This window comes from Dreissena polymorpha, chromosome 8 (assembly GCF_020536995.1).
Source record: "Dreissena polymorpha isolate Duluth1 chromosome 8, UMN_Dpol_1.0, whole genome shotgun sequence".
Classification (NCBI taxonomy): Eukaryota; Metazoa; Mollusca; class Bivalvia; order Myida; family Dreissenidae; genus Dreissena; species Dreissena polymorpha.
This window is the reverse complement of record NC_068362.1, coordinates 3,191,735-3,217,058: the sequence shown is the minus strand read 5'-3', so window position 1 is coordinate 3,217,058 and position 25,324 is coordinate 3,191,735. Positions and strand designations below refer to the sequence as shown.

The following is a 25,324-nucleotide window of genomic DNA, read 5'->3' as shown; positions in this document are numbered from 1 at the left end:
GTGGTAGGGATAGTACTTAGGGCCTATGATAGACAACCATAAAAATAAATGGATAATAGATGTGTTGTTTGCATTTATTTGTTAATATAAAAACACATGTATTTTTTATAAGATATTTAAGTGATGTAAGAAATTTAAATTAACGTTGTCACCACGCGGCATCCATTAATTTTAATAAAAATGTCCAATTGTAGAAAAATGGATTTTAAAATGTCTTCATAAAATAAAGCTTTATTATATTTATTAACCTGACTGAAAAAAAAAGTCAGCCGCCGAACTGTTCCGTTCGTGCCGGAACCCGGGATTGAACCGGGGGCCTTTAGATGATTGTTGCGTAAACAACTTTAGTGTAACGTTCTCCCAACTGAGCTATTCCGGCTGACATCAATTATGTACTGCTATTTGGTGAAGTTGTGTATAGCGATCGTTATTATATGTCTATTAATAAACTAATAGATTGTAAGTTTTCGTACCACTACGCCTTCCAATAAACTTGCTTGCGCGATAAGTCGTCAAATATCGTACTACATTGATTCTCCACTAAATAAGCAAATTAGAAAAAACACAAAATAAAGATATTTTGATTATGTTTTGTTTTTATACAAAACCAGAAAGTTTCGCGTATTCGCCCAGTACCTGTGATCTGTCCCATGTGATCAGTTGTGGATCAGTTATTAGTTAAAACAATTAGCTTTGCATTATTGGCAATAAATGTTGTAATAAATGTAATAGGCACAAATGCAGTACTTATTTACACTAATTTACACAAAAATCACCACTATGCAAGATATTTTTAAAACAAAAATATATGCATTGATCCTTAAAATAACTTCTCCTCCCATAAGCGAAAAAAAAAGCATTACATACTAGTCGCCGCTCTCCAGAGCGACGCCAATCAATAAATGGTTACATTCATTATGATCATCAACATTGTAGGGGCTTCGTGGATTTAGGCATTCCGCACGTAACTGCCATACCTTCAGATTATTCCTTCATATGCACAGTATAATCAGAGTCGAGTCAGGACAGTCTTAACTCATGATAACCAAAGTCTATGATTTTGCAGATTACCCAATTGAAAAACATTTACTCGTGAAAATAAAATAGGATTATCATACAGTTTAGTCGTTACTGTACAATGCGTTCAAATCATTTTCATCATTATTACAAACAAGCCTGCGAAATTCCTAAAAGTCTTTGCATTAGTGCTCAAATGTATTTATAACTGAAGATAGAACAAGTTTATGAGATAAGTTATAATATATAGTTAATTAAATGTAATGATAAATAGTACATTCCCAACATAAAACATGCATTCTCTTAAATTTCGTGAAAATGCTTCATATTATTTATGTGAAAATACCTCATTAATACATGAATATCGATGTAATATATTTCCGATAATTACAATACATTAACACTGAATGCGTTTGTGTATGATTCGATGTACGCGTCACTTCCTATCATTTATATTTTTATTTTATGATTAATTCTGAGGTTAGAGCTAGTTTCGCCTAGACCTCCGTCTCGGTTCTATTCCACGATTCTTTACATTGACTGTTCAGTTAAGCAAGGTTTAATCATTTTATTTTCATAAATCGGTTTCTAGTATAAAAGTAGCTGGTAACAAAAGAATTGTTATCATGTTAGAGTTTCTGACGCTTCATTGTTTGCTTTATAATAATCAGCTGCCATATTGTAATAACCTGCAAGTAAAACAATGAAAATGTCACAACACCCAAAAACAAGTGTCTATTATAATTCTATTTAAGTAGAGAAGCGTCTTTTGATAATAGCTAACGATGTATCATTAGTATGTTAATACATCTACGGCACTAACGAATGTACAATTAAACATTATCTTAACTAACTTCCAAAAAAACTTTGTAAATGTTACTTTAATAGTTCATATATCAGTTAATGTATTGGTATTATACCACGCGGATCACATAACTGGCGCGTGTTATCGAGAAATAATGACCTAGTAATTATAGTAACAAAATGGTAATGTTTATATTCAAAACAGTGATCTTATCATTGATTAGACATGGTTAAAAAAGTCGACTCTGGGTCGCACTGAACAAACACAAATCTAGATTGCGTGTATTTGCCGATTTATGCCGCAATTTAGCAATCAAATGACACTTTTATTTGAAAAAACATATTTTGGGAGTTGAAAAACACAATTTGTAAATATCAAACGACAATGAGCGTCATTTGAATAGTATAAAGCAGTACCTTTAAATCGCGAGCCTCGTTGAATTGATAAATAATTGCGCTGAGATAATCGCTAGAAACGGGAATGTGCAACTCGTCTTTACATATGCTTTGTTGACTGCCTATGTAAAACACAAGTGTACCAGTCATTGACCGCTGCATTTTATGAGAAGCTACAACGTCACAGATATTTTTCCACCTGCTCATATCTCGACCACAAATCCAAACAAAAGGTTTCGCTGAAGGTGTCGTATAGAAACCGTCCGACAAAGTTCCAAATGGTCAAACCCATAAATGTATCATTCTTAAATCCACAGGGCTTCGATTTCCTAAAGTTCCTTATAGAGCGGGTGAGTTTGAACATTTCAAACAATTTAATGAACAATAATGCGCTTATATCAAAAACTGTAAGTGAAACAAGAATGTCAGCACACAATGCAAATTTTAGATGAACTGTGTGATTAATTAAAACAAATTATGAACAACGGGTAAGTTTAATATGATTTGGAAATTCAATATTCAGTGTTCTTTTGCTATGTATATATCTCTAGTAATTTGTCGTTTTGACATTAAAAAAAGTCAGATTGTAGTTGTTTATATTTTATTTGATATTTCTTTTTGCACTCTTACACAACAAGATAGTAATGAAGAGTTTAATCGAGTCAAGATTTGAACATCGTCCTTGCAGGACGACTTTGACTGAATTATCTTTAACGATGTCGACCTCTTTACAAAATGACTCAAACTTGCATCAAGTTGAGGACCAGCAGTGTATACATGTATATTGTCATAAGGATCTACCATATCCAAATTCTAAAATAAACGGTTGCAGTATTGCAAGAATTACGGGAGTGCCTTCAAAGTTCAATCATTTGAAAGATTTCAAATTACCTTCATATTGCAGAACGGGACAGTTTTATAATCAAATCGTATGTATATTTCTTAGAGCAGTGATTATATATTTAATGCGAAACAGCAACGTTTATTCATATATATAAAACAAATTAAACTATAATCTGGGTTTCAAGCAACCCTCCAGTAAAGTAATATATTAAATAAAACAACTTCATTGGTTCTAACCAGTACGGAATTACGCGAAACAATGCTATAATTTTGTTAAGGAGGGCATATTATTGATCCATTTGTGCAAGGTAGACGATACGAATTATTATTCATTTACAAGAGAAACAGAAAGATATATACTTAGATATTTTTTTTTAAGAATTAAACAACAGGGTTGTGTTAATGCAAAATGGTTTCAACAGCAGTGTTTACGTATACTTTAAACAAAGTGTTTATATGTTTGCAAAATTACTGTTAATATAATTTTGTGAGATTTCAAACACTTGTTTATAAACTTTACAACATATTCAATACGAAATGTCATAACTGGGTATCTCCACCAATATCGTATCTCTGGCTTTCATCAACGCGCTGACCCTCAAGTGATCGAATACAAAATGGATACTGCTTAAATATAAACTAGAAATATGGCCGTTGCATATCAATGGTAATAAACTGTTGGTCTGACAATCCTCAGTTTGGCAAGTAAGATGATGTTTAATGTGATTGCAAACTTTCATAAATATGACAGCAATATATGTTTGATTTACTTGCAACACTAGTGCAAAATGTCATTTTTACCAATAGAGTGTCAAAACTGAGATAATTTCGAAAAAAGCGATCCAAATTATATAGGTGCACACGTTCAACATATGTTTTATTCGGTTCATCCCTCTGGCAGTAATTTCGTTTTAGTAACGCGCTACGCACGTTACGAAAAATATTAGTTGTTTGATCAAAAGAGGGCTATAGCTCCGGAAATATTGAAAGAGATTACCGAAATAAGGAGGTGAGCAAGTTCGATGATTGATATGTTTATAATGTTTCATCCATCTGGCAGCATTTTGTACTTCCAATTACACAAGTAAAACCATGTAATTGTTCTGCAAACAAATGGCCACCTCTTCTTACATGTCGAAAGCGTTTGAAGCAACATATGGTGGCGCTAAAGATCGTGTTTATATGTGTGTACTTTTTATCACTCTAGCAGCAACACTTTTAACGACAAGAATTTGACACATGGAAGACTTGAAAGGAATTAAAATTTATTTTCCTTCCTGATAAAGCGGGGCAATAAAAATATCCAATCTGTCCCTTATATTTGATCTGACACGAATTTTCCTTGGTCTAGTTTGTTTTCCTTTTGATGGTTCACATTCAACAATACCTTTCGCAACAACGATTCCATCCCTGCGCACTAGTGCGGGCAACACAACGAAATAAACTTTTTTACCTTTGCAAGCATATCGTTGATAGAAATTTGGATCAAAATGGTCACCACTTTTAATGTTTGTATGAACTAAGACAGGCGGCTCAGAGAGGTTCATTAACCAACATATTCGGATACTCTCTTTAACGAAAAGGGACTTATCTTCTATGGATGGTTTAAACCACATCATCCCTCGTTGATTGTTGAATATCTGATAAAAAAGAAGGCAATATGTCGTAGATTAACTAGATTATAAGAATATAGAAGCTAATTATAAAATAATCTTATACCGCCGATAATTGGGAAAATAAAGTACCATATCGAATGCCTAAAAGTACAATTTTGAATCACGATAACAATGTTTTGCACAATTATGGATAAAAAACATACACGAAAATACTGTACGAAGTGATACAAATCTTAAAGTGCAAAATATAACTAAAACATAAAATACATTTTTACATTGGATTATTCAAAATTCTAACAATTAATTGACTATCTTAGTAATAAACTACTAAAACTTGTCTATGTATGGTCTTCTTTAAGCGGTACAAACATGATATGATAAAAACGCTACATCAGCTGATTTGTTCATACAACATACGCAATAGTACTTTTACGTGATCCTCCTCTATAAACTGTTTACAAAAATGGCTTATTTCACGTAAATTGTTGAACCTAAACTACACGTTAACTTGTTGAGGAGAAACTGGATAAGATGTGTATAAATATCTACTAAATTATGCATGTTATTTATTCCTTCTAATACATGTTGGGTTGTGTGTTACCTGTGGTGAGATACTAAGAAAATATGCAAATGTGAAATAAGCTTTTTGTAACAAAGCAAATAACATTACTGCTTATCTAGATATCATATTGCCAACTTACCGCAAATGAATCGCTTATGTGACAAGAAATCAAAACCAAATGGAGACGCGTCAAATTTATAAAAAGATTCATTTAAATGAGATTAGTTTGTGAAAATCGTTTTACCTGATACATAACATTTAGAGAACACTCCGTTGTCTCATTCCTCATCAATTCCAGCACACGTGACTCATCTGGGTAACAACCCTTAAATGATAATCATCGATAAATCATTTAATTAAAAGCAAAGATAGTTTATGACAATAAAAACTTTCTAATTCCCAAAGTTTATTTCAAAATTTTAAGAATAGTTTCCTTCAATAAATGACAATTTGTTATTTAAACACGTCAATAGAAAGGTAATTTCAGTATAAGAGAAACATAAGAGCATCCTTTTGACCAACATAAACCTGTTAACAAAGTTATGCAAGTCGTTACATTTCATGTGTTTTAAAAGTCAATGAAATTATAAATTACGATTTTGTTTCGTACATCAGTTGATTCTTGCTTCAAACGCTCTATCTTAACCATCTTCTGTGTATCAAATATATCTGTACAAAATGCGCATACCTCCTGAAAAAAAGCAATTCATTTTAAGAAAAACTATATGAAATTTTATTCTGCAAAAATTCGATGTACTTTTATTATATTCTGATAAATGTTTTCAGCCGGATTTCCAGTGAACGATGAAAAGCCTACCTCAAAAATTTCAAGAATGGTTTTTTCTCGACGCATATCATAATCAATGATATTTTCCGCTTTAAACGCATCGCGCCAGTGGTTATCATACAAATTCTTGTAAAGATCAGGAATCTTAAGTGGATCAAGGGCATCGTGCGAACCTGGTACGTCCTGAAGTGAGCTTGTCTCATCCGGTTGCAATCTATCAAAGTCAAATATGGTTGTAATGGACAATATTGTCATAATCATATACAGTTAATAAATTTGTTATATGCATTTTAGTATAATTGTAATACTTGAAATTGTTATACCGATCATAAATTTTTGATATGTCTTGAAGAATTGTGTTTTCACGCAAAACTTCGGCAACTTCGGCATGTAGAATGTTCTCTTCAAAAAGCTCAATCTAACATATAAACACATGATAGTTATATTAATAGATAGTTTTTGCGTGGTATCTACATTTGTTATAAATTTAAATATAACACAGGCGTCTCTTCTATAGTCTCTTGTAAATTTAGGAAATGGATTATACAAGCATGCAAAAAGACCATAGAATATTTATCATATATAGGTATTTATTGAAGGGAACGATATTATGAATTTAGTGTGTTTTACTTTATTACTTTAACAGTAACATTCGGTATTATATCCCCATGGCAACGCTTATGTTTGACTTCATTTACAAATAATATAACTAGCATTTAAAAATGATGACGTCATTTGCACTCTTGTAAGCATAATGCACATGCATGTAATTTTTGTCTTATTTTGTATGTTTATAAAAACAAAAAACAATGCCGTATCAGAACTGCATTCTTTTGAATATGGATATACATTAAATATCCATTATTGAGATCATATTACTTTTCTTGAGTAAGAGTATAATGCAAAAAAAATTTTTTTTTGGTTCACATTCATTTTATGGTTCAAAAACTATAACAGCATTTTTTAGAATGCATAATGGAGTAACAAAACAAAAGTATGTTGAACGTTCAATAAATGCACTGCATTTAAGTATTAAAAAACCACGAGACATGTATTACTAATAAGTGCCATATGAATTGCAAACCAAAGCATTGTTAACTTTATATTTTCTGTAGTAAAGCATTTTCGACCTGTAATGAATCATGCTCTAGCAGCTGGAGTTTCACTTCTTTATATTGAATGCTTTGAAAGAAGCTTGGCAAGCAAAACTCCAAATGGTTGAAGCTAAGATCGTCTTTACTCAGAGTTGAAAGTGTATCTTGTTGAAGTTGCTTACTTGTTTACATATAAATTTATATCATTGTTGACAATAATAGCCCACCTATATTTCATCAACACTTTATGAAATGTTTTTTACGACGACTCCTGTTGTGCATATCACAGACATATCAAAGGCGAGTATTCCTTACTTAGCGTGGCATATGGAATCGACCAATTGCAAATAGTATGCTTTAACAATTTTGATCAGCATTAACATCTTTAAACAGTTTGAAGAATAATTACATAGTGTACATAAAATAGAAGTATGTAGATTTTTATTTTTGCAACATGATATGATACGTGGTAACAGATGGACCATAACACATGTAAAACATTTACCGGAGTAGCTACCCCGTGTTCGCTACAACGTCTTTCATGGTTCTGCAGATCCTGTTGAGTCCTTTTATAGTCTTGTTCTAACTGCACATCTATTTCGATCAACTGCTTCAATTTCTGACTGAAAAGGTCACAAAACATTGTTGAATATTTGATGCCGTTATAATTTATAAAAGGTATTTACTAATTACGATATGGTGCACGTTTCACTCTTGTTATATATCTGAATAAGTGCTATTGTCATTCCGTTTATGCTTTTATACTGTTATTATCATTCGATTGCTATGCTTTAGCGAACAAAAAAGTAGTCTACGAAATGCGTCCTGTCTAAACAATACCATTTCGTATCTAAATCTTCTCACTTTTTTCAAATATCCATAAAATATTGTCAACATACTAACTGATCCTTTACTTTAAAACGGTTTTGAACATATATATATTAATACATTCAAGAGAGTTATTTTGAACTTACCATTTTCACTCAGTGCATGACAAATTGTATACTTAAAGTATTTTACGTAGATAGTTGTGTGCTTCAGTTCAGCTTGTGATTTTTTTAAACACGTTAATGAGAAACTCTTTAACAAACCGATAACATACACTCTCATAGCTGACATTGGGGCAAAACGAAAAATAGCAAACCTTGGTTCGCTGATTACGCCCGTAGTAACCTCTTGTTTCAGTAACTCAACAGATTCTTGCACAGTGCTGGAATGAAAGGACAGTGCTGTAATCATCTTAAGTCGTTTATTGCTGGTTTGAACGATTTAATTTACGTTTAAAACGGTTGTTTTTTTTAATGTTTATGTAAATACTGCTCATTTTGTTCAATAATATATACTAAGCATTTGCAAATATACATATATTATGGTTGAATCTGTTTAATTGTTTTGACAAATTTACAAATGATGTAAATTCTTACTTCAGTCTCGTGTGCAGTAAGTGTTTCTGCTTCTTCAGGATGACAATTGTCCCTTTCTTTCGCTGCAGTCTGTATAATTGTATGATTATTTTAATGCATTCCAAGGATATTAAATATTTTACAATATGAATTTTGACTTAAATGCTATCAATATAAAGAAGTGAAACTCCAGCTGCTGGAGCAGTATTGAATTTTCATTAAAAACAATTAGTTGGTCCTTTATTTAAGGCAAGTGACCGATTGTCCAAACAGTACAAAACAGCACAATACAGCACAATACAAACCAACATAAACACAAAATATGAATAAAGCTGGGGTCACCGCCTTGGAACGGTCAATGCAAAGCATTGGGGGTTTAAACCTGGTTATAGAGCGCTCAACCTCAAACCCGATATTCTTATTCTCAATGAAACAAAACTGTTTAAAATGGATTAAATTATAGTTCAACATAGTGGTAAGCATTAATCTTATTGAGTTATTACAACCATACGAATCAGTGTACGTAGTTGCTTATAAATATAATTTAAAAACAAGAGCTGTCACCATAGAATGACTTATGCCCCCTTTAAACGCTTGATAGAAATTATGAGCTTTTTTCTAAACCTAAACGCAAATTTCGAAACCTAAACGCGGACCCTAAGTTCAAGGTCAAGGTCACAGGGGTCACAATTTGTGTGCGTATGGAAAGGCATTGTCCATATACACATGCATACCAAATATGAAGGTTATATCTCAAGGGACATAGAAGTTATGAGCATTTTTCAAAACCTAAACGCAGATTTCGAAACCTAAACGCGGACCCTAAGTTCAAGGTCAAGGTCACAGGGGTAAAAAAAATTTGTGCGTATGGAAAGGCCCTGTCCATATACACATGCATACCAAATATGAAGGTTATATCTCAAGGGAGAAAGAAGTTATGGGCATTTTTCGAAACCTAAAAGCAGATTTCGAAACCTAAACGCGAACCCTAAGTTCAAGGTCTAGGTCACAGGGGTAAAATTGTGTGCGTATGGAAAGGCCTTGTCCATATACACATGCATACCAAATATGACGGTTATATCTGAAGGGACATAGAAGTTATGAGCATTTTTCGAAACCTAAACGCAAAGTGTGACGGAAAGACGGACAGACGGACACACAGACGGACAGTCCGATCACTATATGCCCCCTTTTCTTCGAAAGGGGGCATAACAACTGCGTACTTGTGATATTTATAGCCTTACTTACTGTCGAAGTAACTTGATTCTGTCCTCGTTACTTTGATACTCCACGGACCTAGAATATATAGCATTGATTAATGTATCATTATTAACTATTATTATTATTATTATTATTATTATTAGTAGTAGTAGTAGTAGTAGTAGTAGTAGTAGTAGTAGTAGTAGTAGTAGTAGTAGTAGTAGTAGTAGTAGTATAAAAAATAAATAATAATTATAATTATAATTATTATTGTTATTATTAATATTTTTCATATTACAAATATTTAAACCTTACACATACATCAAACTATTGATTGAATAGGCAACTATTGTTAGTATAAGATAAAAGAACTTGCACGTCTATCATTCAATTTGAACTAACTTTAATGACAAATTAAGTTCTTTTATTTCATTTTCTTTTTGTGCTACATCTTGAGAAATAAGGTCCATTTCCTTCACAAGAGTTTGTTCGTTTTTGACACAGATTTTCATCATGTCTTCCGGGGATTTTGCTATCGCCAAAAGTTCACTGAAATTAAGATGTACCACCATGAAAATCGAATACGGTTTTGGAAATTGCTTACTTTTTCACATTTGAAATACGTGAAGGAATTATACGTACAAAAACATAAAAGCACACGGTTAATAGCAACATTTGTGTTACTGATCATAAATAGGATGTACATCGGCAAGTGAATCTTTATGGAAACACATTCCTGTGAATTTTATATCTTTACTGTACAAATACGATCTAAAATCTTATTTTAAACATTGCATTATAAAAGTTATTACTGATATTGATAATTTTATATAAACTCCTAGAAATACCGCGTTCGAGATGCCTTTAATTCACGCAGTAGTTTTTTAATTTCAACTTCCGTTTGTTTTATCTCCTTCGTATAACATTCGTGTACTTGCAGCTAAAATACATAACACGCAGTAAGTGTATCAACAAATACACGTTTAAAGATGTAAGTTACATAATTTTAAAGTGTACAAGTTCCTATATGTACAAAGTGTCATAATTTGTACTCTTTAATTTTTAGATAACCGTTGTATAGAATGTTTTATATGCAGAGCGTAATTGTGCAATAATTACAGGCTTGTTAAATAACAAATATGATTTGACTGAAGTATGGTGCATCTTATTGTTAGCATTTAGTTCTTCGGTCTACGAACGACGAGAATAAATATACACCCTAACAAAATACAAAACCTGATTTTTTTCGAGCAATTCGTTTTCAGTCTTTAACTTTTGTAAGTGTTCATTGTATTCTCTTGTCATCTGGTCCAGTTGTTGTCGTAAAATCATCTCTCCCCCGACATTTCTCTGTACAATGCATGTAAAAGACCGACACATGCAAGATAATGTATTTATTTTCAGGCTAATGCAAGTGTACATCTATATAAACGCTTTTTTTCATTTAAAATAAATAACATTATTAACAGCAAATAACATAATTATGGCACAGCTTGTAAAGCTAGACTCGTGCAGAATTACTTGTCTGAATATTAAGTTCGCTAGTCAAAGCTTAACCGACAGTTTATCACTTTGAAATGAATTCAAAACGAGTGGTTGGTGATGTTTTGAAAATGTAGGCATATGCCTGCTAATTACAACGAACGCTTTCGTCCATTCTTGTGTTTAGTATTATGCATTAAGATACAGAAAAATAATTACATGCTGTATAATATACTGTATATTGTGAGTCAATTACATCTGCACATAGAAAGAACATCGAATTTCATCAGTCGCTTTGTATTGATATTCAATTAAAACTTACCGATCTGTCATCAATTTCATCGTTTGATTGATCTGCACTCAGCCGATCTGGTTCAATGTGGGATTGGCTAAAAACGATACATACTCATTATATTAGTTGTAAACGGAAAAAATATTATTTGCTTTGTGTGTTATAGTAGTATTACTCCAGGACGATATATGTAGTTTAACTTTAATTATTTTTAACAAAAGCGTCTTTATTGAAAACAAATTCTTGGAGCAATGTGGCTATTGAATATTTTATACCTGTATGCTTTCGAAATAACCAACATTCGAAAAATATATTTAAGTATAAATTTATATTGCCGTCTAAGTTAAATGTGTTAGTCAAGTTTTAGTCAAGTTTGGTGAGCCTGGAACTAAACTTAGCCTCGAAATAAAATAGGATCAAGTTTGGAATCTATTAGTTAGTTTAAACCTATTTATTTTAGCTCGATTGCATCGAAAGCCCAAGGCTTATATAAACGCTCTCAAGTCCGTTTCCTGGGCCTAGAACCAGTACTTGGTGTCTTTGGGGGGATCTAAAGAACGCTCCCGCGGTGGGGATCGAACCCGTAACCTCCCGGTCGCTAGGCAGACACCATATCCATTACACCACGGCGACTCAAATGACTTAAAATACTACCGTAATGTGTTTGTATATTTGCTAAATAATCGTCAAAGCAAGTATGTTCCACTGGGTATGTAATTAAGTGTTTGTAAAAAAATAAATGCAAAGCAACATTGATTGGATCTACCATTGAGCGGTTAAACAAATGGTAAATTATGTTTATGTAATATGTTGTGCTGGCATTATCGAATGAGAGCAAAAATCAATGAATTAGCTTACAAATTATGACAAAATAAACCTAGGGCTATAATAAGACTAATGAATTATCCCCTAATGAGCAATTTAATTGCAAATATATGACTTTTTAAGCGGGTATTTACGATTTAAATCTAACACTTTTTTAAACCAACACACGGATGCCAACGAAGTAAGATGGATAACATATATAAATATGTATAAATGGAACCATTGATAAAATAATTTTATTTTAATTATATATTAATACTAAGTAATTGTTAGCTCTAAGACAATGCCAACAAATTTAGTCATCTCTGTTACAGAGCGAAACTGGGATCAATGAACCAAATATACAAGTTTGTATGTTTATTCATAAACAAAATAACATAATAACATATTCTCTCCTATTCACTCCAGCATATATAAGGTATATGTACACACAATCGTGAAAATGTGAATAAGTCGAGAACGATCTAATGACGTCACAAATTTCGTGACGTCATTGTGGCTTCATTGATCACGTGACTGCTAATATGAACTGAATGTTGGAGATTTCCAAACAGTGTACATGAATGTGTTTTCGATTATACACACGCAAATTTATTTCAATGGTAGAACACTTGTTTATCTCTTGGTACCATTTCTTTTAAACATGTTGTCTAGTTTGTTTTCACCAATCTAGGATCTATTTTTATTTTTGTTTCAAAAACACTCGTCTTCACATAGAAAAATCAATAAAGAAAAGGCGGCCATTGAAGCACTTTAATTCAATCAACGATTTACGCCCATTGTTTAGAACACAGAAATATAGCGCTTGCCCGAATTCCCTTATCCGGTGTTTGAATATATATAAGAAAATATTGTTGGGTGAACAAATCCGATTAAAATGACATACCGACAATGTTCTTCGGATATTTTAGATTTCAAATTTGCATATTCCTTTAGGAGCTTTTCATATATGCCCTGATCTTTTTGTATTGTCTCTTCCTGAAATAAGTAAAGCGAAAACAAGTGACATATTGAACGATCTATTTACAATATATAGTTATTTTAGATATTATAGGATAGGAAATGATATGCATTTACAATCATGTGAAAGAAATATTTTATCACCGGCGTGTTGATGTCTGTCTGTCCGTTTGAGTTGAACATTTAAATCGATTGCTATATGACAGACAATGAATTTAATATCGAGGCCTAGATTCGTCTCTTACGACTTTAATTATAAAACATTGTTTTAGTAAGCGATGTGTTGAACGGCATGCAAATAATTAGTGAGATTTTTATAATGGAAAACACACCTTAAATTCATGTTGTTTTATAAAGTACTGTGGAACGTTCTATTACTAACTATACTATACTAGTGCAAGACTCCAAATAGTGTTTCGGTCTAGGAGTATTTACACATGAAATTTTGAAGATTTTTTCAGAGGAATAGTATTGTTCTGTATCCATTACTAATACCCAAACCACCCATGTTTTTTTTATTCTGCAGAATGAGTTCTTACCTGAAAATAACAAAGTTAAAGTAAACAAGTAAAACATACTAGTTCAAAGTATTGATACAAGTGGATTGTAAATACTCATCAAAACGACATTAAGGTAACACAATTAGCATTTAAATACATGTAGTTAATGTAACCCATAAATCTGTATTGCATTCCATGCAATACAACCTCAAGCTGATTTGTTTACACCTTTCACATTTCCCTCTAGCCTCTAGAATGTTATATGTGAATATGTATTGATTAATGCATGTTTAACTGACGGCGTGCTCAGCGTGCTACAAACTATGGGGTAATGCTGTAAGCTAAAACATTACTCCAAAGACTTTTGACCAGCACAAATGTTAACAGCTGGATTAATGACGTCACTCTTTCAGTGTTCACAGTTTTAATAGGTTTAAAATGATCAATTCATTTGTTCAAACGGATTTTATGGTTTCACTGTTGGTGAATAGAAACACTAACTTGACCACAATTGCAAACGATTACAACTATTTTGTCAGATTAACGTCGAGCCCAGAGTATGTATTAATGATTTATTTCTTGAACAATTTAAAATTTAAATAGGACTGATAAACATTTGAAACCGAACATTCCGCTATCTATCGGTATATGTATTTTATTCCTAGATAGTAAACTTTTAGAGAACATCCGAAGAAAACAATCCTTTTAATAATGCAAACGCCACAACTTTGTATTTAAAATTTGTCTGATAGCCATGAGAATAAACCATTAACTCTGAATAAAGTGTATCAATAGCGGTCAATGCGTAAGATGTTTTTTACCATGAGAGATATACTTATTTAATTCGTAATTCATGCGTAAAAGTGTATATGCAATGTGTATTTAACGGAGAGACCCTTTTGGAACTATACTTTAAACTGTACTTCAATCCAATACAATGCGTGCTAGCCATACCGGCCGAAAAAGTAGTTCTTTCTGATTGTGCAACTTTTTTTGTGATATGCTTCATGCTTAAAATTACAATGTTATGACTAATTTTCATATTGAAAGTCGTGTGTCAAAGCAAATTGATGAAGAGTAAGAAGAACAATTAAATATCTTTCGGGATCTATTTATGAATCGTACAATTTCATTCTTTTCTGTGAAATTTGGTTACAGAGTACATCACCTCGCTTTTCCGATCCGAAAACTGCTGAGAGTGTTAGTAATCTTAAACTGGCAATCAAATGCACGCATATTACATGCAAATTGTCAATGAAGCTGTGGCGAGGCCCGCATGACGTGAAATTTTAAATATTTATATATTTTTATTGATTTATTTATTTATATTTATATTTATTAAATAGATTACCACGAATGACACGATAAATGTTATTCAGTGTGGCTTTCTTCATTTTTAGGTTACTGTTGGTGAGCTATACATTTAAATTCACGCTTATTCAAATACTGAAAAGTGTTCGTTGGTCTACCTGGCTAGCAATACGAGCGTGCAAAAACCAGTTTGCAGCCACCACATGTCGGAACTGATTATTCAGATGTCCGTACATATTGTTCGCCTGTCGCAACTTTGATTGCATAGAGTTTATTGTTTCTTCAAACGAACGCAACCACTGATTCTTTGATTCCTGTGTATGGATAAAGAAAGTAATAACAGCAAAAATGTGAACTGATTTTAAACATTTACAAGACTGTAATGAGGCTGGCTATCTCATAAATATGCATATATTTGAAGAAATTATAATTATTATTTTTAACATATAGAATGATTTTAACAAGGACAAATGCAAGACCATTACATTTTTGTTTAACGTAGCTTCACGGTCTTAAAGAGCCCATGCTATCAGTTGTCTTTAATTGAAAACATTTATTTATCTATAATCTTAAAATGTGAACGTTTATCATCCATTGTTTATTGTTCAAGAGTTAATTACTTTTCAATAGACAGTTTTCATTTTCAGATTCACGCTTTGAGTTACCTGCATTCGGAGAATCATTGCCTTAGCATATTTCGTTGAATTTTCCATATCTGAGAGAACATTTTCAACCGACTCAAAGCCGCTACAATAAACCAACACATTACGATACAGATTATCAAAAAACATAATGACTCTTTAGAACAAAACATGATATACACAATATGATTATATCCAAGGACTGATACACTTAACAATACCATAATACAAATGTGCACATGTCTACACAATATATCGGTTTGACAGCGGTATAAATGTTGTAAATTTTAAGTATATATCTTGTATCTGGCTTGCTCATGCATGTCGTTACCATTGTGAAGTATTGCTTGCATCTGAAAAGTAAACCAACTAACAGGTATTACTCTATTTAGCAACTTATTTTCCCAATATGAAAAGACAATAAAGTTGAGATGCAAGCACCATTTGGGTATGAGGAAATTTACTTTCTACCTGATGCTACCTAGATCTGTATACTATGTAAAGTAAAACAATAGTCTTATATGTTTTTCCATGTAACACATAATTGTATTGGTAAGAGAAATGTCGATATCAGTGAACGATTAAAATATGCTGTTGTGTTTTCAGTGCAATAAATAAACAACAAATCGCGATATGTTCTATCAATAACATTAGTCCACTACAGTCACTTATCTTTAGTTGGGTTTACCATTAATCGATGACAATGTTTAACAAAATAAGCAATTTGCTACAAAGGCAAACAAATGAATACACTATTTGCCACCATCACAATGAAAAAAAAGTTTAAATCTCAGTTTTTGTATATGTTCTCATGCTAACGACTTGTATTACAAACAAAATGGTTATAGCTTGAAAGTATTACGATTCACTTAAACACAAAATGTGGGTCCGGTGTGAACTGTTGTTTCTGTTCAATATTTTTATTAGATGAAATAGTTTTACGCCCAACCGTCATTTTCGCAGAGAAAAAAGTGCCGTTTGAAGTGCGAAGAGTGTGCCATCTTTGCTTTTAAATGTAAGAAGAATTCATTTTAAACGATTCTTATCTCCTAAGATAGCAGCACACTCAACGAAAACAGAAACAAGGTATGCGTTATATTGCAGAGGACTAAATGTTGAATAGTACGATACCATACGGCATAAACATAGTGATAGAATAATACAATCGCAATTTTTCCTATTCGCTTGAATGGCGTGTTGATATCATTATATCATAAAATGTTTTTAAAAAATCTAAATAAGAAGGGTATGTTATTGATTGTGTTGTCTAATCAAACATTCAAAAAGTTAAAAATAGCGAAGAAAAGTAAAATATTATGCAGATGGAGTATTTCCAAACCATTCATATGTGTGAGCAATCGTCAAAAACATGTCTGTTGAACAAGTCGAGAACCTAAATGCATTGGTCAAATTAGTTAACGAGTCAATTAATAAATTTGAAACAAAGCGGACTCTGTTCAGACGACGCATGTGGTACCGATCCGTTGCAAAGTAGTAATGTGTTGATGCTTCATAATATTTAAGATTTTGAATTCCCGATTTGTGATCGAATCATTTGAACATAGGATTGACGAAATAACTTGACCAGCATATGTGTATGTTGTATTTAGATGCCTGCTACACGATTGGTTCATTCATACTCACGATGGATACCTCCGCATTTGGCGACGGGATCCATGTGTTATCAAATTTAATGACAACGTAGCTATAGAGCAATTATGGACTTTTACTTTTGTAAGAAATATATAGTAAAATACTATTATTAATAGACATTCGTTGCCAATTAAAACATGAAAATGGCGAAACGTGCTATTGTAGGAACGAAATAACTTAGGCAATGAATTCCATTTCCCTCTTAAATATCGTATGTTCAGACCAGACAGAACAAAACAGTGCAAAGACAATACTAGTAGAGCCTACAAATATTTATATTTTAAACATTAATAAACAATGAAGACTTACCATGCATTAAAGACCCGAGCTTATTGTGTTGTATAATAATTAAAAATGCACAAGCAAAAAGTATATAACGACTTATATTCTTAAAGGCCCCTGTCGGTATAGCACGTTATCTTACTATTTATTATGTTCGTCATGTAACTGTCCATTCCCGATGCGAATATTGGTAGCTATTTATATGTATATCCAACAGTTTGTTCAAAATATTTTTGTAACTGGGTTACAAGTTAAGCATGCGATAAGGATTTCTATTTCGGATCAATATACAAATCAGTATCTTTCATATTCATTCGCGATGTAATCTGCTTTATTTTCATTTTTTAGTTTTGTGGCGTTTTGACGTTTTTTACTGTTCATTTGATCGTGAATGATACGAAACTCATGGAAATAAAAATACGAAATATGATTTACTCCTCCATAAATAATAACTGTAAAATATTACCTTCAAATATAAGACTTGTATTGTTGTTTGTGTTTTATAACTGAAAAATATGTCAACCAAAGTCGTGGCGCTTGTTTAAAGTGTAGCCGTAATTGCATTTGTTATCAGAATATGTGTATGCTTTGTGTTTATGGTACAGTCTTAAAAAGTTGTTTTATTGGACAAATCTCAGGTCGTTTTTTAATCTAGTCTATATGTGTAGAACACGGTAGCCAGTGGCCACTTGACGTTCATGTGGTCACTGGTTTATCCTTTTCTTCACCAGATGCATTATTTAAACAATTGTTTTATAGACAAAGTAAATGAGTATTAAAGACAAATATATAAATATATAACCAATCTGGGTCTTGTGGTCTAAAATGTGTTTTCGATGTCATGATTTATTTCAATTCATATATATAATATTACTCAAGATGTAACCCAGGGAATATTTTGAACATTGCGTCACTAATATAAACAATCTCGGCCTTAGTATTGCAGTTAAATATATATTTATTTTATGCCGAAGCTTTCGACCTAACGGTCTTCATCAGCGGCCATTTTTATCAGCGACCATGAAAGGGCGCAAAAACGACGTTGACGCCAGAAATGCAAGACGTCATATCCGTATATAATTAATGATCTTGAAATAAAAAATGGCCGCTGATGAAGACCGTAAGGTCGAAAGCTTTGGCATAAAATAAATACAGCTTTTTTGTTTAAATAATACAAGGCGTATAGAGACTTTATATATACGGTGAACCGTGGCGATTTAAACTGTTTTGAAAGCATGTTGTGGTGAAATTTTTGGTGAAAATCATTGTAGCAGACGCTTATTATTGCCACAAAACACAACACTAATAAGATGTGCTCAACTGATCTAGAAACATGTTGCTGTTTTCATTATAAAAAGACTAAAACATTATATCAACATTTATTGCGTACTTTATTATAAAAAATTATTCAATGCATACTGACATTCAAAAATAAAACAAATACCGTACGGCGAGGGATTGATATAAGATAAGCATTATTCCATGTAAACTGACGTGGCTACATACTTTATACTTCACGGTGGGAATTTAAAAAAAAATTAGAAACATTTCAAAATATTTAAGTATTGCCGTGAAAGAATCGCCGAGCGATAGGCCCGAATAAGGTTGAAGAAAAATTTCCATCATTTCTCGAATCTCGTTCTATTGTGCTGGAGCCCAAATATTTGACTTAAATTATCGCACCACCTGTTACGTATAAAGCTTGTGAAAGTAATTGATTTATTGTGCGAAGCAATAATATATAAAATTTAAACAAGTCAGCGTTTTCTCATTATGTGATATGCACCAGTAGGATGCAGATATTTGAATAAGAAGGTGGTGAACAAATATAATTCATACGTGTTTAAAAGATACGCACATTTTAGCTTTAAACATAAATATCTTGATAAGTATTAACTAGAACTTAAATGAGAAATTGAAATCCTTACATCGATTTTTGTTTTGTTTTGTTGATACAATAAAATTCAACATACGTTTTCGAACATGCATTGAGATATTTATAATTAAGCTCTAATGTGTCATTTTGCTTTTTTTGATAATTACACGGAAAGAAATGTAGAAAAAAATCTCAGGAATACTGCCTATTGTTCGTTTAATATATCAAATTCAACCTTTCTTTATATACTTTGATATACATGTCTCGACATGCGCGGGGATCTGTATTAAAAACTATAGGGTATTGTTTGGTGACCCTCGGTACGCATTTTGAGACTTCATCTTGAGAAATGAATTCGACCAGTTTAATGTTATATATAATTGACCTAGCCCTGTGCTCAAGAAGGGAAACTGCATGCAGTGTTCAAAAGTACAGATGTAGGCTAAAATCGTCAAGACCCGTAAAACATGCATTGCGGTATATTATCACAGCATCCTGCGTAAAAGGTGCAAGTTGTCGATGTAAATATATCAATTAATGTACTATAGGTAATACTTCTGGACATTGCTATAATGATATAACAGTCTCTTACGCCATTGTGTTGACTGCGTAGATGACAAAAGGATACATTTACGTTTTAACGATAATCTAAGATGACAACTGACAGTGTTACTATGTTTGAAAATATGGTGCGTGGCCTCTGCAATATTTGCTGGCAGGAGGACACACTGATATTAAATGAACATTACTAATTTGTATTTTTATAATTACAAAAAATATCGAAAAAAAACACACACTAACCGCTTGATTGTATGAACACTGGTATATCGTATTTAAATACAAGACTGCATTAATGTTTGGTTGTTATTTAGTTTAAATTGAGAATGATTAATGGAATGTTCCTCTTTAATAGTATTTATTTATGTTTATTTAAAAACACGCCCAAAATGTATTACGACTACGTTGAAAAGCTACGCAAATTTACACCAACGGGGCTTGAACCGGCATCCTTAGAATTAAAAGGCTATCGTCTAACCGTTGTATTGCATAATGCATTTCACACTTTATATATATATATATATATATATATATATATATATATATATATATATATATATATATATATATATATATATATATGCGATCCACGTGCTGTAACTCTTTTTAACAAAACCAGTTGCACTTCACATTACTCTGTAGTTTGGAACGCTTATTAATGTTACCAATGTGAAATAATGATTTCTAATGAATTAAATACATTTTGTTTGAAAGAGTCATACTTTATATACTTTAAGGGTTATACTGCTCATGATGTATAGTGTTATTTTTAAACTTGAGAAAACTAGTTAGAAAATTGAAATTTTACAATATGCGAAAAATTCTCTGGAAATAAATTATATATTAGAATAAAAGCAACTTGGAGTAAACTCTTAAAGCCACACACCTTATTTGGCATAGTAAATTTAAGTATAAATAAGAAACGTATTTTATATATGCCAATTAGAATATATCTGGTGGTTACAAGGTATAAATCAGTCTTTTGTGCGCTTTAATACTCAAAAATAATCTCGTTTGTCGAAGTGGACGTATACGTCTAGAAATCCTACTTTCGGTTTTAAACGCGGTACCGTTTGAAAAATAATAAATTACATGCTAGCTAGGCTATAGATTTAATTTTATCTATGCCAATTAAAATATATCTGGTGGTAACAAGGTAGAAATCCGTCTTTTTGCGCTTTAAAACTTAAAAATAATCGCGTTTGTCAAAATTAATGGACGTATACGTCTAGAAATCCTACTTTCGGTTGAAAAATAATAATTTACTTGCTAACTAGGCTATAGATTTAATGACAATTTTGCACACTTTCAACTGCATCCATATGTATTGATTTACATGTATTTCATTTACAAGTCAGAGGCAAAGGTGTGTGGCTTTAAGGAAAATTAAACACTTTTTTATAAACCATGTTTTTATTCAAAAACGTAAAAACAAAAATTGCCTCATACCCGGCTTCAACAGAGAGCGCAAAAATAAGTGACATATAAAATCATTTGTTCAAATGAATATGCTGATTATTTTACCATACATTTAATGTATACATGTTGATTTGGTAAACGCTGCTTTTTTAACAACACAAACCAATTTTCATTTGTTTAGAGCACGTACTGGCATTTGCTTGTATTTCTTTGCAATTTACTTCTGTATGTTAATGTTTGATCTGACCTATGATTAACAACATTTTCCTTTCATGTACCAGTACATCTGTCCATGGTAACAGTAAATCTAAGCTTAACCAAACCTTGAAAGTACTTAAGCCCAAGCTAATGGCATGTATTCGTACATACTTTCTATCATTCTATTGGTGAACTACAACACAACACAATTATTGATTTTGATACATGTTAACTTCATAAGCTTATTTCACCATATTATTATGTATACCTTTGAATTAAGCTTTACGTACATTGTGCATTGTTCTTATTGAACAGCTTGACGGGAAAACTTACTTCATGTATTCTTAACTTTAATTTATATTTATAGCCTTTAATTGATACAATTATATGTATTAATATACATTATAAACACCGCTAATCATGAAATAATTACTTAACTAGTAATTTCATAGAAATAATATGGCAAGCGGTACGCCCTGTAACTACCTATAGTTAAATTAAAAAAATATATATATTTAAAACTGCATTAGTTTTTAAGTATGTATTGGCGTACACAAATCGGCAAAACTCATAAATAAATTACTTAAAAGCAAATATTCTTGTATTATTTATCATTTATTAATTGTGTATATATTTAAATAGCGCATTCGTAATCTGGAGATATATTTCATTAATAATGACAGATATAGTACATATTTATGCACTGCATTCAAGTAACAACGATCAATAACCTGTACAGCGACATTGTAAATTCTTAACTGTGTTATCAACAAACTCTAGTGGTATACGGTTCCTATCAGCCATAAAGCGCAGATAAGACAAGACAAGCGTTTTATTAAAGAACAGTATAGAGTGCATAATCTAGAAAGCTACGTGATTGAATACAATAAATCAGTTGTCAGTTTGTTTAGGTAATGTTTTTTACAAAAAAGATTGAGATAAAATTGAGATAATGTATTTTAGACAGGCACGTTTCATGTAGGGGACAATTTAAAAATTACTTTTCTCCAAAAAATGATATACTGAAAATGATATTCACAAACTACAATTACCAAATCAATACATTTCATTTACAACAACAACAAAAAATACTTCTTTAAATACTTATTGCTTATTTGTTAATGCGTATTTATTATATTCAATGTTTTAACAGTCTTTGCAATTATATTGTTACATCTATTTATTTCAAAACTTAGATCCCATTGTGCTACACAATACTTTACCAAAGATGCCGTCAGCAAGTATATTCCGGTTATGTTTTTGACACATCTATTGACATAGTTTGCTCTCAGTATAAAATGAACAAATGCCGATGTATTTAGACATTAACACGCGGCAGATATGCGCCGGACGTCTATCATCGGCCCGCAGCCAACAAAGCGGCCCGAATGCCATTATGCGGCTTCTGCCGATTATTTACGTCCTGCCACGCTTTGCCGTGATATCGTTTTTTCTACATATCAACCTATTTTTCTCCTTTGCTAAAATTTCTTTCGGAACCAGCTTTCCATACTTCTATTTTCATTCAATTTATTACGCAAATCATGACGTATCTCGTGTGACGTAATTTCTAAGACGAAACGTACCAGTTCAAGTTTAACTCTATGGATTTTAGGGACGACAATCCGGAAGGGTGATTTATTTAAAAATTAAATAAAATTAAAAGAATCGAGCGAATTCAAAACGTATTTTGGATTGTGAGTTTGTCGTTCATATCATGAAACTCCAATAGAAATAAAATAAATCGCTCCAACCAGTCATTTGATTTCGTAAATCGTTGCTCAGAAAGGTTAGCATTCGATACAAAGGATTCCAACAAATATCGCGGTCAAAAATTAATTAAGATAAATCAGGGGCGTAGCTGCTATTAGGCACAGCAGGCCCGGGCCTACAATTTTTTTGATTTTTTTTTGTAATGCTTCAACTTAGAAAAACGCATTAAAATGTTGAGCATGAGGGGCGTGATGTTATTCGAAATCTGAATTTCATATTGACATAATCCTCATACAATGGATTCTGGTCGTGTTCAAAGGACATATATTCCAATTATCAACTCAACTTCTTTCTATGTTCATAGATTCTAGCTCGCTTCTTTTAACGTGACTTGCTGTTACAAGTTTACATACTTTACTTGTTTCCCTTTCAATACTACAGTAAGTTGTAATCGATTATCATTGGATTTTTAAAATACATTCCGAATGATGTTTAAATTAAAATGGAACACTTGCCCCCGTATCCCGATACATTGACTGAATCCGGGTCGGTTCGTTCCTTTGATGCCGAACAAAAACATGCTGTTATAGACATGCAGGCAGTATTGTTGGATAGAATTCCTATGGTTTGCGAATAAGTAGAGTGTTACACTTTTAAATGTTTCTCTGTTCCATACTGTTTTAAAATTTAGTTCTCTGGTATAAAGATAATACAGTAAAATTTAGTTCTCTGACATTGAGATAAAACAGTGAAATATGGAAGAAAAACAGGCCAAGGTCTTATATTTTCCTATATTATTATTTGTCTAGATATGCTATAAATCTCACCACAGGCGTTATAGGATTAAAAATGTTCAGGGGGAGAACCCCCCGACCTCCCCCCCCCCCCAATTTTTATGTATCACTTCGGGCCTACAGCTAAAAAATGCTAGCTACGCCCCTGTAAATGGATGGAGACACCAGAAAATGGAAGTGCATATCAATTTGATTGTATTGCTATAAGCATTGGATTGAAGTTGCTATTGAAATAAGTGTGCCGTTACTACATTTTGTGTTTTGATGTCTCGTGCTGAATCTCAAAGATTTTTAAAGACTGTCATTGATCAAATCTACAGTCCGGTTTCAGTTGCAATCGATATGTTCATTATTCCAATCGTGTGCTACATTTTATTTTCATTACCTTCAATTCTTTTGTAGATTTGTGGCTTAATTTAGTTTATCACCGTTGGCTAAGACTTACTTTGGACGCCATTTTGTTAAGTATAGGCCGCGCGATCCGTTTCTTTTCAGATATGAAAAATCGGCCGGGTTAGGCGGGCGTATATGATTATATTGGCGCGCCATTATAATAACGACCGGCTGTCGACGTCACATTGTTACTTTTTATAGTTATGATATTAAATAATGCTAAAAATTGTCACATTGAAAATAATCAAAAGTCAACTGAATAACATAAGCTTTGGCCGAGGACATTTGTATTGTTGTTCGTTTGAATGCAAGTTGTACTTTTCACTGAGCTATCAGCTGGTTTACATTACTCACAGTTCACATTTAATGACCTTTAATGATTTGGAACTAATTATCCATTCCACATAATTTTAAAGGGAGTATTTCTAGAATTTATTTAACCAGCCAATACGGGTAGGGCAATTGTATGTACTGTACTTCTTGACGTAATGATGTGCTTTAATTAATTTCTGGTAAATTACTTAGATCGTCAAAGCCTGGCCAGGAAAAGCGTGCGTATGTAAATTATCACTTTGAAAAAAATCCTTAGAATGACTAAAATACGAAATAATTTTATTTAAACAGTCACAAATTCCAAATTGTTAACCTTACAAACTATGCAATTTGTCTCTTTATATTTTAACAACAGTAATGTATTGAAATATT

The 25,324-nt window shown here is 32.2% G+C and overlaps 1 protein-coding gene and 1 non-coding gene across 2 annotated transcripts; both read right to left on the bottom strand.

Annotated features, from left to right (window-relative positions):
- Positions 1 to 289: 289 nt before the first annotated feature.
- On the bottom strand, positions 290 to 379 carry Trnaf-aaa (transfer RNA phenylalanine (anticodon AAA)). The gene is given in 2 exon segments: positions 290 to 325; positions 343 to 379. It is a non-coding gene; the product is annotated as a tRNA-Phe (tRNA).
- Positions 380 to 3,719: 3,340 nt separating this feature from the next.
- Positions 3,720 to 15,834, bottom strand: LOC127842148 (GRIP and coiled-coil domain-containing protein-like). Its single transcript, XM_052371497.1, has 16 exons — positions 15,758 to 15,834; positions 15,251 to 15,406; positions 13,208 to 13,299; positions 11,527 to 11,593; positions 10,959 to 11,072; positions 10,571 to 10,662; positions 10,125 to 10,271; positions 9,771 to 9,818; positions 8,544 to 8,612; positions 8,264 to 8,329; positions 7,625 to 7,742; positions 6,349 to 6,443; positions 6,056 to 6,239; positions 5,849 to 5,929; positions 5,483 to 5,563; positions 3,720 to 4,700 (listed from the first exon to the last, which is right to left on the bottom strand). The coding sequence occupies exons 1-16, from the start codon at positions 15,803 to 15,805 to the stop codon at positions 4,326 to 4,328; spliced, it is 1,833 nt and encodes a 610-aa protein (XP_052227457.1). The 5' UTR covers positions 15,806 to 15,834; the 3' UTR covers positions 3,720 to 4,325.
- Positions 15,835 to 25,324: the final 9,490 nt, after the last annotated feature.